Source organism: Schistocerca piceifrons, chromosome 11 (genome assembly GCF_021461385.2).
Source record: "Schistocerca piceifrons isolate TAMUIC-IGC-003096 chromosome 11, iqSchPice1.1, whole genome shotgun sequence".
In the NCBI taxonomy this organism is placed as follows: domain Eukaryota; kingdom Metazoa; phylum Arthropoda; class Insecta; order Orthoptera; family Acrididae; genus Schistocerca; species Schistocerca piceifrons.
The window spans coordinates 79,908,225-79,923,770 of NC_060148.1; the positions used below are offsets into that span (position 1 = coordinate 79,908,225).

The 15,546-nt window shown below is 41.1% G+C and overlaps 1 protein-coding gene across 3 annotated transcripts in view; it reads left to right on the top strand.

Annotated features, from left to right (window-relative positions):
- The window catches only part of LOC124720142, a 200,771-nt gene that overhangs the window by 173,222 nt on the left and 12,003 nt on the right, over positions 1-15,546 (top strand). For 2 of the 3 annotated variants that reach the window (XM_047245443.1, XM_047245444.1), the window contains one exon: positions 5,772-6,316. The exons of the other annotated variant lie outside the window; for it this stretch is intronic. In XM_047245443.1, the coding sequence (XP_047101399.1) occupies positions 5,772-6,316 (545 nt within the window). The remainder of the gene's footprint in view (positions 1-5,771; positions 6,317-15,546) is intronic. 3 annotated transcript variants of the gene reach the window in all.

A 15,546-nucleotide genomic window follows, 5' to 3' on the forward strand; every position in this document is an offset into this window, starting at 1 on the left:
TGATGGAAGCTATTAAACTGATGTATAGAGAATTAGCTTATCCTGACCTTTTCAAATGTCTCCATAGTCAAATGCAAAACTGGAATGAGTCTTTAAATAATTTTATTTTGACCCACATAACAAAAAATTTGTTTGTAGGAATGAGAACTCTATGCTTGGGTGTTTGTGACACTGTGATAACGTTTAATGATGGTGTAGGTCAGAAATGGAACACACATATACTTACCTGGATTAACGTCAGAAGTACAGCTCTGAACAAACAAAAAAATTAAAAACAAAGAATAAACATCAAACCATAGGAATCAGCAACTTGTCCAAAGAACAAACAGTGCACTTCACTGGTCGGCCTCTTGTTCCCACACAATCCCCCTTAAAGTGCGGAACACCTGGGATGTACGGATGTACAGGTACTTGAATTTGACTTGTTGTGAACTTGTGCATCAGCTGAATATATTAATATATGTCATATAAATATGCAAAGCAAAATGACAGGCCTTGTAACATAGTTTCAGTGAATCTCTGGCAGGTTTGGGCTGCATTTTTATGACCAAATGGCATAAACAAAAACTCAAACAGGTCAAAAGGTGTAATAACTGCTGTCTTTAAGGATGGTTTGAGTTGGCTGAAAGCGTTACTCATTTCTGGTGTCCATTTTAATAGTCTCTTGTGCTTGGCTTACTTACCCTCAAGCGCGTCTCTTAGTGGTACATGGGTGGCAGCTATTACTGGCAAATGACGACAGTAAAAATTTACTATGCGTAAAAATCATCTAGGGTGCATATAGTCTGTTGGCTTTGGTAGATTACGCAATGTGGCAACCTTTTCTGGCTAAGTTCGGATCCCATTGGCCGAGACTCCGTGGCGCAACGGTAGTGCATCTGACTCCAGATCAGAAGGTTGCATGTTCATATCACGTCAGGGTCACCAATTATGTAGGTCAGAAATCAAACCCACATATACTTAGAAATATTTATTTTACTTGGATAATGTGTAACCAATGAGGAGGTATTGAATAGAATTGGGGAGAAGAGGAATTTGTGGCACAACTTGACTAGAAGAAGGGATCGGTTATTAGGGCATATTCTGAGGCATCAAAGGATCACCAATTTAGTATTGGGGGGCAGCGTGGATGGTAAAAATCGTAGAGGGAGACCAAGAGATGAATACACTAAGCAGATTCAGAAGGATGTAGGTTGCAGTAGGTACGGGAGATGAAGAAGCTTGCACGGGATGGAGTAGCATGGAGAGCTGCATCAAACCAGTCTCTGGACTGAAGACCACATCAACAACAATGTCGGAAGTACAGCTAAAAAAACCATAGAAATAAGCCATTCGTCCAGAAAACAAACAATGCACGTCATTGACCACTCTCTTGTTCCCACAATGGTAAAAGGAAAGAATTAGGGTACTTGAGCAGCTAAGTATCACTCGAGGAGCCAACACACTGCAAGCCTTCCAGCGAATGGATTGACTCAGAAGTATGAAAGCCCAGTGTGCAACAAAGGAAGTGACTAAAGAAGCAAGATGCAGGAAACGCAAGAAGCTTTTAGGTTTGCAGGATGATCAAGAACAGGATCCAGACAATGCTGATCATGAACCTGGCTGTTTCTAGGAACTGGCATGCCTCAATGTGTGAGTTAATATAAAATGAAACATTTAAACTTTATTTCCCAAAAATTACTTCTTTAAATATTTGACCCATTATCTCAGGAACTATGACAGATACATTTATCTAATTTTACACTGTTACCTCCTAGTATACTGCTGCTCCTGAACCACAAAAACATTTCTACCTATAATGGTTTTTTACTTACAGATGCAAAAGTGGATTTTTAGACAGTTGAACATAAATTTAAAAAAATGATAACCAGCTAATTATTTGTCTGTATATTATGATTCTGGATCAGTAATGTGAAAAGGAGTGAAACTATACTCCCAAAAATTTCAGATCTCTATCTGTCAAAGGTTCTGAGATAATGGGTCATGAGTATTGCATATTTAACACTGTAGGTATAGGTTGTACATACTCCCTTTAACAGAGCGTATTATGTGCTGGTCCAGAGACTGCAGATGACTTGTGCAGTTCAGGGGAAGATACACAATGTTTACATTTCTCGGAAATTGTTTTTCCTTGGGATGTACTGGGCATAGGTCAATAATAAGTAAATTTTTCTGTCTTGTAACACTCTTCACGGCATTTAAGCACCTGAGAAAGTTTTTGTACTTTGAAGTACAAAATAGAGTTTTCATGTTTCGAAAATACCTGTGCATTAATAGTGACATAAACTTTTCACTTCCATGACTGTTTTGTCTACACAATAGTGCCATATCCTTTCTCTGCTTTAATCTCCATGGCATTTTCCTCCCTTCACAGAATATGATTTTGCAGGAAGTATATTATAAAAGATGCCACTTGTCATCAGCATTGGGCTCATAACCCTTACCAAGCATGGCAATGTTATGTTCTTCCAATAGTTTATACTTTCTATGACCAGAGTCTCACTTTTTCCCCCTACGCTTCGAAAAAACAGATTTTGACCTTTTTTTTAAATAAGGATTTAACCGGCCTTTAGATGCTCTGAATTTTTCCTCCTGAAAACAATTAGTATTCATTTGGAAGTTCAGAATACTGTACAGTTTGCCATTGCGTGAATTAAGAACTTTTGGACATTAAGTAAACTAAAATAAAGGACGATTGATTCACAGATCCAGTTATATGGCTCCTTCCGTGTATAGCGATTTTACGACTATGTCGAGTGGGGCCTGAAGATGGCATCAATGTAATGCCGAAACTGGTAGCACATAGAAGTTCATAAAATAAAATAAACTTCTACAAATCATACAGCTGTTGGTAAATCATTGCATCAAGAAGTTCATGCCATCCGTCGTCCCATGTTCCATAATGGATCAACGAAGATTAAAATAAAGGAATTTTCATTGCCAACATGTAGTTATTTAATATAAAATGTATTTTGAACTTTTCAGTCAACTTCAACCCCAGCGGTCAGCTTCACCACATTTGACGGTACTGACTGTACTCTGACTCAAACTTTTTGGACCCACACCTCCCTTGACCTGAATATGAACAGACGTCATTCCTTTCGCACAAGACTTCCAACTCGAAGTGTGGGCTAAACATAAGTTGAGGGAGAGTTGTTCTTTCTTTGTTAACTGTTGACATAACACATTTTAATCAAATTAATAGGTTATTTCATCTTGCAAAGAAATCAATGAGAAGGTTCAGATTTCTTCATTATCATCAGTCCGTCCAATCTCGGCACAAGAATGGAAACTGCAACTCCCGTCTCTTTGTCCACATTCAGTGAAAGTTTGTATTTTATATTGATGGCTGCCAGTGCTGAAAAATCTACCCTACATAAGTAGGACATTGCAAAAGGTATCAAAACTTGTACGGCCTTGTACCTGTGGATACTCCTACTGCACTGTGTGCCAAAACTCCAGCAGTGATGTAGAAGCAAACTTGGATTTTAGTGTGGATTCTGAAGACACATCAATAAATTGCTGCTGTTCTTCAGTGGTAAGAGTGAAGTTCTGTTATGAAGGATCTCAGATCCAGTTGGTTTGATCAACTTCTTCTGGAAAATATTTCAGAAATTAATCACTGAGCTAAATTAAGTAATCCACAAACACAAACTTCAATTCTTCTTTCAGCTGGAAGTTATTGTCTTCTAAAACCTTTTTAAGAGCAGGGGGAATATAACTTATATCCTTATCATCCAACTTTTTCTTCCACAACAGCAGTTTCTTTCCTAGGGCTGACATTTTGTGTGACAGTTGCAGAATGGTGGTATCATTAAGGGGTACCAGGGTGTATACTCCCCGGGGAATCCGGGAAAAGCCTGGGAATTTTTTCATCTGGGAAATACTGTATCCCACTACTACAGAATAATACTGCAGCAATAAAACATAAACGAGAGAAAAATACCAAAATAAAACTTTAGTTGCATAGGAAATGCGCCATTTACAACAACAAAACACCTTGCCCACACAAGCGTCTGCCAACAGGGTAATGTGTTGAAGGCCTTATGATGAAGACTGCAATATGTCGTAACAACGAGCTGCCTCTAATGAGCGTGACGTCACAACTGTTTACATTAGGTTCGTCTGAGCAGTTGCCAGTGGGATCGTGCGCGAGCACATTTCAGTCACGTAGGAGCAGTACCTTCTCCAGCTACTTCGAGCCAGATGCTAACCGCAAAAAATTTTTCTGGTATGCCCGAGCTGCCAGATAGGCGTATTTGCAGAACAGTCTGAGTTACAAAAGGACATCGCAATCTCGATTTCAATGGTTTGGAAACTAACGTGCTGTGTTTTGTGGAATTCGAATTTACACTTTCGTAATACGAAAACAAGCAGCGTATCGTAATACGAAAGTATGCAGTGTACATGTAGCTGCACATCATCAAAGATCTTTCAGAGGCCTTTTTTTAAGGGGCAGCGGGAAGTTCTATGCCAATGACGTGTAAAACGTTAACCATTCAGAGGATTAACAAGTTTTATAGCTCGGGCAGTATACTGTCACTAACACACAGGAAAAAGAAAGTATTTTCACTCGGGGAAAAGGTGTATTTTTTAACTGGGAAAAATCGGGGAAGGTTTTTTTCCTTGTCCACGTATACACCCTGGATACACTCAGTGAACAGAGTTTTTCAACAGTATCAGGAAGATTCACCAGCTCAAAACACAGTTTGCAAACTTCGTGGAACTCAATAGTAAAAAGTTCATTCCCGAGTTCGTACACCGTTTGCAAGACATTACCGTGTGAAAGCCAGTAAGAGTTACTGTAACAAATTGGGAAAATGTGCTCAGTCCCCACATCAACTCACGTTTGTTGAAAACATCTCGACTTATGTGAAGTTCATCACTTTGGTAACTGATTGCAAAACCACACAAAGGACAGGACTCGTGCTTTTCGATGCCAGTTTCTCTCGATGAATAAACTGTGTGCTCCAATAACATGAGAATCAGAGTTTGCAGCCAGCCATACTACAACCTCCATCTGTAAACACACATACACAGTTTTCCCAGTTGATGTTGTTTTCTCCCATAAAAGAACAAAGTATTCCAAGGAGGTCTGTTGATTTTGTTCCAAGAGTTATTTTCCTGCAGAAAAGAAGTTCTTCATGAAATTTGTTGTCACATATACACGGCACGTAACAAGCTAGCTGTGCATCATCTTAGCTGTCTGTAGTGTAATTCAACTGAATAGTGAAATCTTTACCATCTTTTGAGTTTTCAACCAACTAATCATTAATGTTGTCAGCTGTATTGAGTATTTGATGACTAATAGTGTTGCCTTACAATGGAAGACTTGGCAGGGGCTTGGCAGCCAACTAACTTATCATAATAGATGTCATGCCCAGACACATTGGCTGTGACAACAACTAAAAGTCTTCATTGCTGCCAGCTATTGAGGTCTTGTGAAGAGCGGTTTCCAGGATGAATTTTGACTCTGCAGTGGAGTGTACGACGATACGAAACTCTGTTGCAGATTAACGCACTGGGACTCGAACCCAGGATCTTTGTATTTTGTGGGCAAGCACTCTACCAACTATAAAGAGATGGGATATGTGTCCGAATGAATGTCCAGGGTGAATATGTGGAAAAGTGAAATAAATTCCACGAAGTTACATCGAATATTACTACCTCTATCCTGTTTTGCAACTTATTTAGTGACCTATCCTCATAAATTTACAAAATTGAGACACTGAACAAAATTTAAGATACACCTTTTCAACTTCCTTTTACAGAATCGCACGAGAGCCCACGACCAGTGTCGATAGCGGAGAGCTCTACAACCTGACAGGGAGTGATGAATTGGTGCAAATTTCCGAGAATGACGGAGCTGCCCCCGACAGGGACACCGACGACGAATGTGTGGAGATAACGGATGTGTCACGTGTGCCGACAAAGAGCTTCCAGTGCGGGTATTGCAGCCAATGGTTCCCTACTGAGGGCCAGATGCAGATGCACACCCTCACACACACAGGCCGTACCACAATCTGGCGTGAGTTGCGGGAAGCGAAACAGGTGAAACTCAAACCGAAACCTGTCTGGACACTGAGGGCACAGCACACCTGCGGAGACTGTGGTGAGGCATTCGACCGGTTGGAGCACCTCATGCGGCATCGCCTCGGCCACATACGGGCTGCGCTCAGGAAACCTTTCAGCGTGCCGAAACTGTTCAGTCTGCCGAAACAGTCTGGTGTGCCACAACCGCAGCCGCAGGTATCGGCGACCCCTGATTCCCGCCACACAGTTGCAGCCGTTTCTACGAGGACGTCACCAAAGAGAAGTAAACAACCTTTTTTGTGCTGGGCCCGTAGCTGCAAAATATTCTTGAAGAACTATCTTTCCTGTTTGAAGCTGTCACTTATTTACTGTTCATGATTGTGTTCTGGTATCACACAGAACTTCATCTCGTGTTCTCGTTTTGTATTTCTTCTTTTCTCAGTACTCCCACCTTCTCGCCATGCTGTTCCTGTGTGTGTGTGTGTGTGTGTGTGTGTGTGTGTGTGTGTGTGTGTATCGTATGTACTTTATTTCATAACTCCACACACACTGCTTATAAAATATGCTCAAAATGATTTCCCTGTTTAGTAAAATCACAAACTTGTTTTACCATGTGCACATGTGAAACACATTGACATTGATGTTCTTGATCTCGGTTGTGATCTTTACCTCCATCAATGGGTGTGGTCTGTTTACAGTGCTAATTGAGAAGAGGGTGGAGATGGAGCAGTGATGCAACCCCCCCCCCCCCCCCCCTTGGAAGTTTGTGGGTGGGGGCAAGATATGGTTTCTGTCCCTCTCCCTTAAGTTAACTTAGAGGTGTAAAAGATCTATGGGCAGAGACAGTGATAAAAATTATGCAAATAAGCAATTAGTGTGTTGGTTGACAGCAGACAAACTGTCCCATCCTTGAATGGTACTATCTAACAGATAACATTAAATTGGCTTATTACTTGAAATATAATGTGTCCTGTATTATCGTAAGATTAAAAAACAAATGGATACTGGGGTAAATTGGAGTAGTTAGTGTCTTATCTGTGGCTACGTTACAAACAAAAGAGCGACAGTGTTCTATGCTGTGGCAGTATTAGGTCTATCCACATAGTAAGCGACAGAAGACCACGGAAAGATAGAAGTAAGGAAAAAAAGTTAGGGAGAAGTTCAAAAAGGATAAGACGAATCTTTTTCATCAAGATTCAGTTGCACATATTCAGCAAAGTGAAGATAGGATACATTTGATCACCCTGGTCATGCAGTACCTGCTGCCTGATCAGGAAAAATCTAGAATCGGTCACAATCAGTTTCACGAGTTGAATGGAAAGTGCACTGAGCAACTAAGAAATCAAATATTGGCTGGCCATGAGAAATTGGATGAGAACATTCTGTAGACATTCTAAAAGCAGCTCTTGCTAATCTTAATAATGCAGAAATATTTGATACGCTGTTAGAGAAAGTCGAAGATCATTCTGAGAATCGAAGTCTGAAAGACCCAAATATTTTGTGGTCAAGAAAAATACAAGTGTGATTAAAACACAGAAACATTGTTTATTCCCAGAGAATTGTCTCCTGATTGGATGTTAAAAAAATGTGTTTAAAATGCCAGACCTCTTTCTAAATAAGATTTATTGTAAGGTCCAACGAAGGGGACCCAAACTGACTGTTGCATCTTGAAGAGAGATTTGTTGTGTCCTCCCATACAAATCCTCCATCTTCATGACATTTGGAAGAGTTGCTCAGAGTACACACACAGCAGACTCTAACGTGTACAGGCTTTGTGCACGACTTGAAATCCTGTGAAACATTACAACTGATGTAGGACTGTATAATGTTAATGTATCGTCTGTGGAATACATCTTAAAGAACTTGTTTTGGGGAATTATTTACCTTGTCATTCTGATTACAATTTCTGTGCTGTTACAATTTCTGTGCTGTGTGACTGAGTCTTTCCCGACATGTTAGTCGTAGAAGTGATTCTCGGGTAAGATGTCAGATGTTGTCGTGAAGTCCCCACAGTGTTTCAGCTGACCAATGTCTTCGAGTGTGACAGACACACTGCTGAGCTAATGCAGCCTCCTCTCTGTACCAGCCTTAGTAGGTAACACACAGGTGTGAAGGTGCCAAATTCAGTGCTTCAAGGAGTGAAAAATTCAGTTGGCAGAGTTAAAACCTACATGCTTGTGGCGATATGTGAATGGCACTTTTGTACTCTGGTACTGGCACTGCATGGCTGGATATATTTGCACAACATCTAAATTCTCTATATTCTCAGTTTACAACGGAGATGAAGAAAAATGTTGAACTACTGTTTGTGAATGTGTTGGTTTGTAGGTAAGGGGACCGTACCTCGGATCATGATGTGTACCATAAATCAGTACACAAAAACTTCTAGTTATCAGCCACGAGCTGTCACCATCCTTTGGAAAGAAGTGGCATATCGAGGACGTCGGTCCACAGAGCGAGAGCCGTATCAGATTCAGACAGCTTGTCCCACAAGCTATGCCGCATCCGTACTGTACTCCTGCAAAATGGATATTCCGAATGAGAGATTTGTTGTGCCTTAAACCTGATGTATGTTAGACAATGTGAGGAACTAGAAGAAAGAGAAGAACAAAGAGGCATGGCCTTCTTGTCATGTGTCAGCAGTGTTTCTTTGAAAATAGGAAAATTACTGAAGAAAACAAAGTTGAATGCATCTTCCCTCCACCAACAAAACTGAGATCTCTTCTAGGCTCAGTGGAGGACAGTCTCGGTTTGAGAAGGCCTTGTGTTTATAAGATTCCTTGTAGCTGCAGGAAGTCCTACATCGGACAAATTTGTCTCATCTCGGAAGACAGATGTGTCGAATATTAGTGACGCCAAAGTTCTTTCATTGTCGACTTTGTAATGGGACAGCATATTGAAGGAAGTGGTGGAAATTTGCAGCTTGGCAATTTTATGAATGGAGAAACAGGGTTCGAAATTAGGACTGCACGGGATCCAGCTCTGGCAATACTAAAGTCTCAGTGATCACAAGGAGGAACTATTTGTCGTACAAGGGATAATGCTTTTGTGGATACTTAAATATTTGGATGACAGTGATGAGAATGGTCACACAACGAGGTGGACACGTATTTTGACATGCGGCTTCTGATAGAGGGCACCGGGACAGCTGATAGCTGAGCACTGTATGAATGATAGGTTTTGTATGTGTGCTAGAGCTCTCAGTTCATCATCTGACATTTGGCACAGGTGCCCTTCACGCTACTGATCGGGAAATCTTCACTGTTCTGTTTTGTTCCGTTTTAGGGCACAAAAAACAACTGAGGTTATACGAGGGCTATCCACAAAGTACATTACATTTTGGAATTAAAAATAAATAAAGTAGTGGACATTTTTTTTATTATATACAGATGAAAGCCACACTTAAATACTACTTTTCTACATAGTTGCCATTTAAATTAAGGCACTTATCTTAGCGATGGACGAGCTCGGAAATACCATCGGCGTAAAATTCGGCCACCTGCGCCTTCAACCACGTGGTTACCTCTTTTGGGACAGAAAAGGTGTGATTTTTGTGGATATCCTGGAAAGAGGCACTACAATAAACTCTCAAAGGTATTGCCAAACTCTGCACAACCTCACAAGAGCAATACAAAACAAGCGCAGGGGAAAGTCGGGCTCAAAGATCTTGCCGATTCACGACAACGCCCGGGCCCACATGGCAAATGCCACTCGTGAAGTTCTCGAGTCTTTTAAGTGGGAGTCGTTTCCTCATCCGCCGTACAGTCCCGACCTGGCACCGAGCGACTTCCACTTATTCCCAGCAATGAAGAAGTGGTTGGCTATGCAGCATTTTGATGACGACACACAGCTTCGAGAAGGGGTAACCACGTGGTCGAAGGTGCAGGCGGCCGAATTTTACGATGAAGGAATTTCCGAGCTCGTCCATCGCTACGATAAGTGCCTTAATTTAAATGGCAACTGTGTAGAAAAGTAGTATTTAAGTGTGGCTTTCATCTGTATATAATAAAAAAAATTTCCAATACTTTATTTTTAATTCCAAAACGTAGTGTACTTTGTGGATAGCCCTCGTACGTGCCCAAGTCAAAACTATAGAACACAAACACAGAGACAAGGGAAACGACTATATGTCAGTCCCAATGCACAGAATAGGAGACACCTAAACAACGCGTGTGAGCAAATGACGGTGGCTAAAAAGGCAGTGCCCAATACGCAGCCAAGTTAAAATAATCTCCTCCCGGTGGGAGGGCCGAGAGGAGGTCATCCAGGGTGCCAGGAGAGGCGTAATAAGCCAAAGCTTATTCCTGTGAAGGGTGGACCATAGGCGATGCCAAAGGGACACCACTTCCTGACAGATGGCGATGCAGAGATCGTCAGAGGGAATAGAGGTACTTGCGGGATGAGGTAGGAGGACTGCAGCCTCGGCATCAGCGTCAGCAGCCTCGTTTCCTGGCAGACCGACATGATTGGGGACCCACAGAAACGTGACATTGGCGCCACCAAGAGTGAGCAACTGACAGTTTTCCTGGATGCACTGCACTGAGCGGTGAGCAGTGTACAGAACACAGAGACTTTGGAGGGCTTGACTGAGTCTAAGCAGAGGACGCAATTGGGAAGGCTGTGTCACCGGATGTACTCCACGGCCTGATACAAAGTCAAAAGCTCAGCAATACCAAGAAGTGGACCGGAAGCCGATATTGAAAGACACGGGTCACAGTGACGAATGCACACCCAACCTCACGGTCAGTCCGTGAGCCATCAGTGTATACAAAGGTACTAGCGCTAAGTTCTGTGCGAAGGTCGTGAAACTGAAGGCGATAGACCGAGGCTGGAGTAGTGTCCTTAGGAGGCAAATGAATGCCGAAGTTAACACGGGCCGCTTCACGAAGCCAAGATGGTAAAGGGTTCACACCCACAGCAAAAGTTGCAGGTAGCGTGAAGTTAAGCCACTGTAGCGAGTGGCAAAAGTAGGCTCCAGGAGGTAACAGAGAAGAGGGATGAGCCCCATACTGACGATCTAAGGAGTTGTCAAAGAAGGAGGTGTAGGAAGGGTGGCCACGCGTGGCAGACAAATGGCATGCGTACCTGCTGACGAGAAAGTCACAGCGGTAGGACAGCGGCAGTTCAGCAGCTTCAGCATACAGACTCTCAACCGGGCTGGTGTTACAGGCACCCGTGGCCAAATGATTGCCACGATGATGGACAGTGTTGAGATGGCGTAAAAGGGATGGGCGTGCAGATGCATAAACAAAGCACCCATAGTCGAGTTTCGAACGGACAAAGAACCGGTACAAATGGAGGATGGTGGTTTGATCGGCACCCCAAGTTGTACTATTGACAACACGTAGGGCATTGAGGGACTGCATACAGTGGGCTGCCAGGTAAGAGACACGGGACGACCAAGACAGTTTCCTATATAGCGTGAGCCCCAGGAATTTCGTAGCGTCAAAAAATGGAAGAGCAACAGGCCCAAGATGTAGAGATGGTGGGAGAAACCACTTGCGCCACCAGAAATTCATACAGACAGTTTTGTCAGTGGAAAAGCGAAAGTCATTGGCATAGCCCCAGGAGTGAAGACGATCGAGACAGCGCTGAAGACGCCACTCAGTGAGACAGGTCCGTGAAGAACTGCAATAAATGGCAAAAATCATCTACAGAAAGGGAGCCGAATATGCCCGGTGAGAGGCAGGCCATTATAGGGTTAAAGGTGATAGCAAAGAAGATGACGCTGAGGTGCACCATTTTCCTTAATGAAGGTGTCCATAAAGGCAGAACCCACATGCACCTTGAAAACTCAGTCTTACCTTCACTGTTAGCCACCACATTTGGCATCTTTGTGCCTACGCATTTTATTACTTAGATTGGCATAAATAGGAGACTTCAGTCATAAGCTCAGCAATATGTTCTTCCTACCTGAAGATATATGTCAGTTGCACCGATGAAATATTGGGGGATTTCATGACGGCATCTGATGTCTCGTCCAAGAAACATTTCTATAGTTGCACTAGTTCCAGAGTTCTTTGAGAGGTCATTTGGCGCCTTGTGACGACTTAAAACTTTCCTCAGATCAACAGTGACACTGTCGCGTCTCACCCAGCCACTCCTAATAAGTGTTCAGCAAGACAGGGCTGGAAAAGGTAATCTTAGTGTATGTCGCAAAAGAATTTGCTTCAAGAAATGTGGAGGGGAAAACCGCTTTTGGGAATTGTTTGTAAAATTTTTGGAGTCTAAAAGGAAACTAAGTAAATGCCTTGTAGCAAGACATTTTTGTTCTGCAGTGGAGCGTGTGCTAATACGAAACTTCTTGGCATCTTAAAACTATGTGCCAAACTGAGACTTGATTTCTGTACAATTGCCTTTCGCAGGCAAGTGCGCTACCAACTGAGCTAATCAAGCATGACTCGTGTCCCATCCTCACAGGTTTACTTCTGCCAGTAAGCTGTGGGGTCAGGTCACAAGTCATGCTTGGGTAACTCAGTTGGTAGAGCACTTGTTCACGAATGGCAAAGGTACAAATTTCGAGTCTTGGTCCGGCACACAGTTCTATTCTGCCAGGAAGTTTCAAATGCTTTCTTGTTCTTCAAAGGACTTACGTTTTTCTTTTTTCCATTAAGATCCAGTGTACAGTGTTTGTAGAATAATAATAATAACTTTGATACAGCTTTTATTGTGCACAAATCCATTGTAGATTCAGTAATAAACTTCCACTCAACATCAGAAAGAATCTCCATAATCTCAGTAAAATCTGGAATCAAGGCGTAACCATGTTAAATGCACATGCCACAAGTGACTGCAATAAAAAAAGACCCACGGGCAATAATGGCATCTGGGAACTACTGGAGGCAACCACAAATAAAACCCGTAAACATCATGAGAAAATTCTATTTCAATGGCCACATCGGCAAAGAGAGAAAATTCGGGGTAAAACCAGGAATTCACACGGTTCAGAAGAGAACAAATAAAAAATGTATAGGCTAGTAAAATTCTGCAAATATTTTGACCCTAAAATCACATTTCTTAAACCTGAAAACAAACTTACAATATGGAAATCACAAAACTCGATTTTAGACAAATGTCGGATAGACCATTTTGCTATATCTAATATGCACACCAAAGAAATACTCAACGTACAAATAAGGAAGGGATTTTTTGAGTCAGGTCATCATCTCTGCTGCAAATGAAGATTAGATTTCAACATAACAGAAAAAAAGCAAAAAAATGAACAAAATATTCAGGATTGATCTAGAATACCTGAAACTCAACCAAAGTTTAGGAAGTTAGGCAATCAAATACCAATAATTTGAAGGAACTTGCAGAATTAATGAAAAGCAGTATGAGATTAGGCAAAGTCCCAACAAAGAGAAGATACAATTGGTGGAACAGTGCCTGTGATCAAGGAATATAAGAGAAAAATACAAGCCTGGAAAAGTTTCGGTAGCAACAAAACTCAAGAAAAATGGCATAGATATGATACAAATGGGCTTAAAGAAATTAACCAAGAGACCAAAATACATAGAACACGAGAAACACAAAATTATCAGAGAAGACATAATACAGTATCAACTACCTAATCTGTGCTTTCATCAGTTTGACCAATCACTGGAAACCGAGAACGAGAAATAACTGTCAAACTTTACCCAACTATTTTCACTCAATTCTCAATTGTGAACCCTCTATACAACAACTAGATTTTGAAAAATCTCCCCCCCCCCCATCCCCCTCTCCCCAGTCCTGATCCAAAACCACCACCTCTTAAGGAAGGAGGGGAAATTATCAACTCTATGAAAAACAACTAGTATCCCGGAAAAGATGGAATAATAGCAGAAATATGGCAATTGGATGGCAGTAATCTCACAAAGGGAAGTCACAAAAGTATATGAAACATTTGGGAAAAAGAATTGTACCTCCAGAATGGAAATGTGCATTAATTAATCCTCTTCACAAACAAGGAGATAAAACCAATCCAAATAATCACAGGCAAATTTCATTGCTTCCTGTAGTATAAAAATTCTTTCACAAACCCTGTTAAGTCCATTAAAGAACAGACAGACCCATTACTAGGAGAGTATCAGGCAGGATCACACAAAGGTCAATCATGTATAGAACTGATATGCAACCTAAAGATAATTTTGCAAATAAGGTGTAGAAATACTGTGAACTTTTGTCAAGTTTAAAAAGTTTTATTCCATACTTTAGAGGAATTCAAGGGTGACAGGAAAAGCAGGTCAGTTGTCCAATAGACATTAACTGGTACAAACTCCAGTGTTAAATTCATGGGAGAAATGTCTTTAAACACAGTTGTGGAAAAAATTGTGAGGACATGGGAAAATAAAATAAAGGGAATTCAACTCACGGCTAAAAAGAGCAGAGAATCAATGTGAAGCTTCTGGCTTTTGTGGATGATGTCGGCATTCTAAGCAGTGATAGAGAAGCAACCAAACTTGCAATGGAAAAACTTCATGAAATCTTGTAGAAAACTGGTCTACAAATTTCATACCAGAAAAATCAAGAAGCAGACTTGCAGAGAATCTCCCCACTACAACCCAGTACAGAAAAGTGATAAGACACGTGCTTCAGATGTCTGGGAGAGATTATCCAACCATCCAGCCTGAACACAATAGACAATAAAGAAAGAATCTTCCCATTGTAAAAAGCATATTATCTCATTTGGAATCGTAATAATAAAAAAAAATATATTTTTCTCTCAGTGCAAAACTAAGGCACTGCAGCACAATAGTTCTACCGGAAGCACTCCACGCTGCAGAAACCACAGTGATTCATGGTCATACATTAATAAGAGAAAGGAAAATTCTAAGGAAAATATTCAGACAAGTTTTTCATGAAAGAATTGGGATAAAGAGACAATCAAGAGAGAAACCGTAATTGATACCTTTAGGAAGAGAAGGTTGAAATTTTATGGACAGATCAGCAGGGTGAACAAGAACAGGCTCACAGAGCAAGTTTTTGAGATAGCAAATACTAGAAAAAACAAAATAAAATCAATCATTGAAACAGAAGAAGGCATTAAAGAACTGAGTCACAAAAAACAACATAACAATCAAGAACAGTTCAGAAACATCATAAAGAACACAAAAAAGGACATAAAATAAATTGGAAGAGCACAAGAGAGAACACAGTGAGCTTATGAAGATAATTTGGGATGAGCGAAGGAAGAAGAAAACATTGTGACTGCTCAAGTCCAGACGCTCTTTTAAAATGGAATAATCAAAAATAATGATAATAGTTATAATAAATAACAACAACAACAATAGGTTTATCTGTGACCGCTCGATACTGCAACTTAGAGGAGATCTGAGCCCCAGTTTGTGACTGGTCTCGGAGCAAAGTTCCACTATGTTTCTTTTTCGAAATTAAAAGAACAAAATTCTTTCCATGAAGCTGGACCTATAAACTTAGGCTCATATTTAATTTTTAACATTATTGAATTGCTTCTCTTTATAGAACAAAAGGAGAGGAATTCATGGTGGGCCACATCAAACCAATCAGAAGACT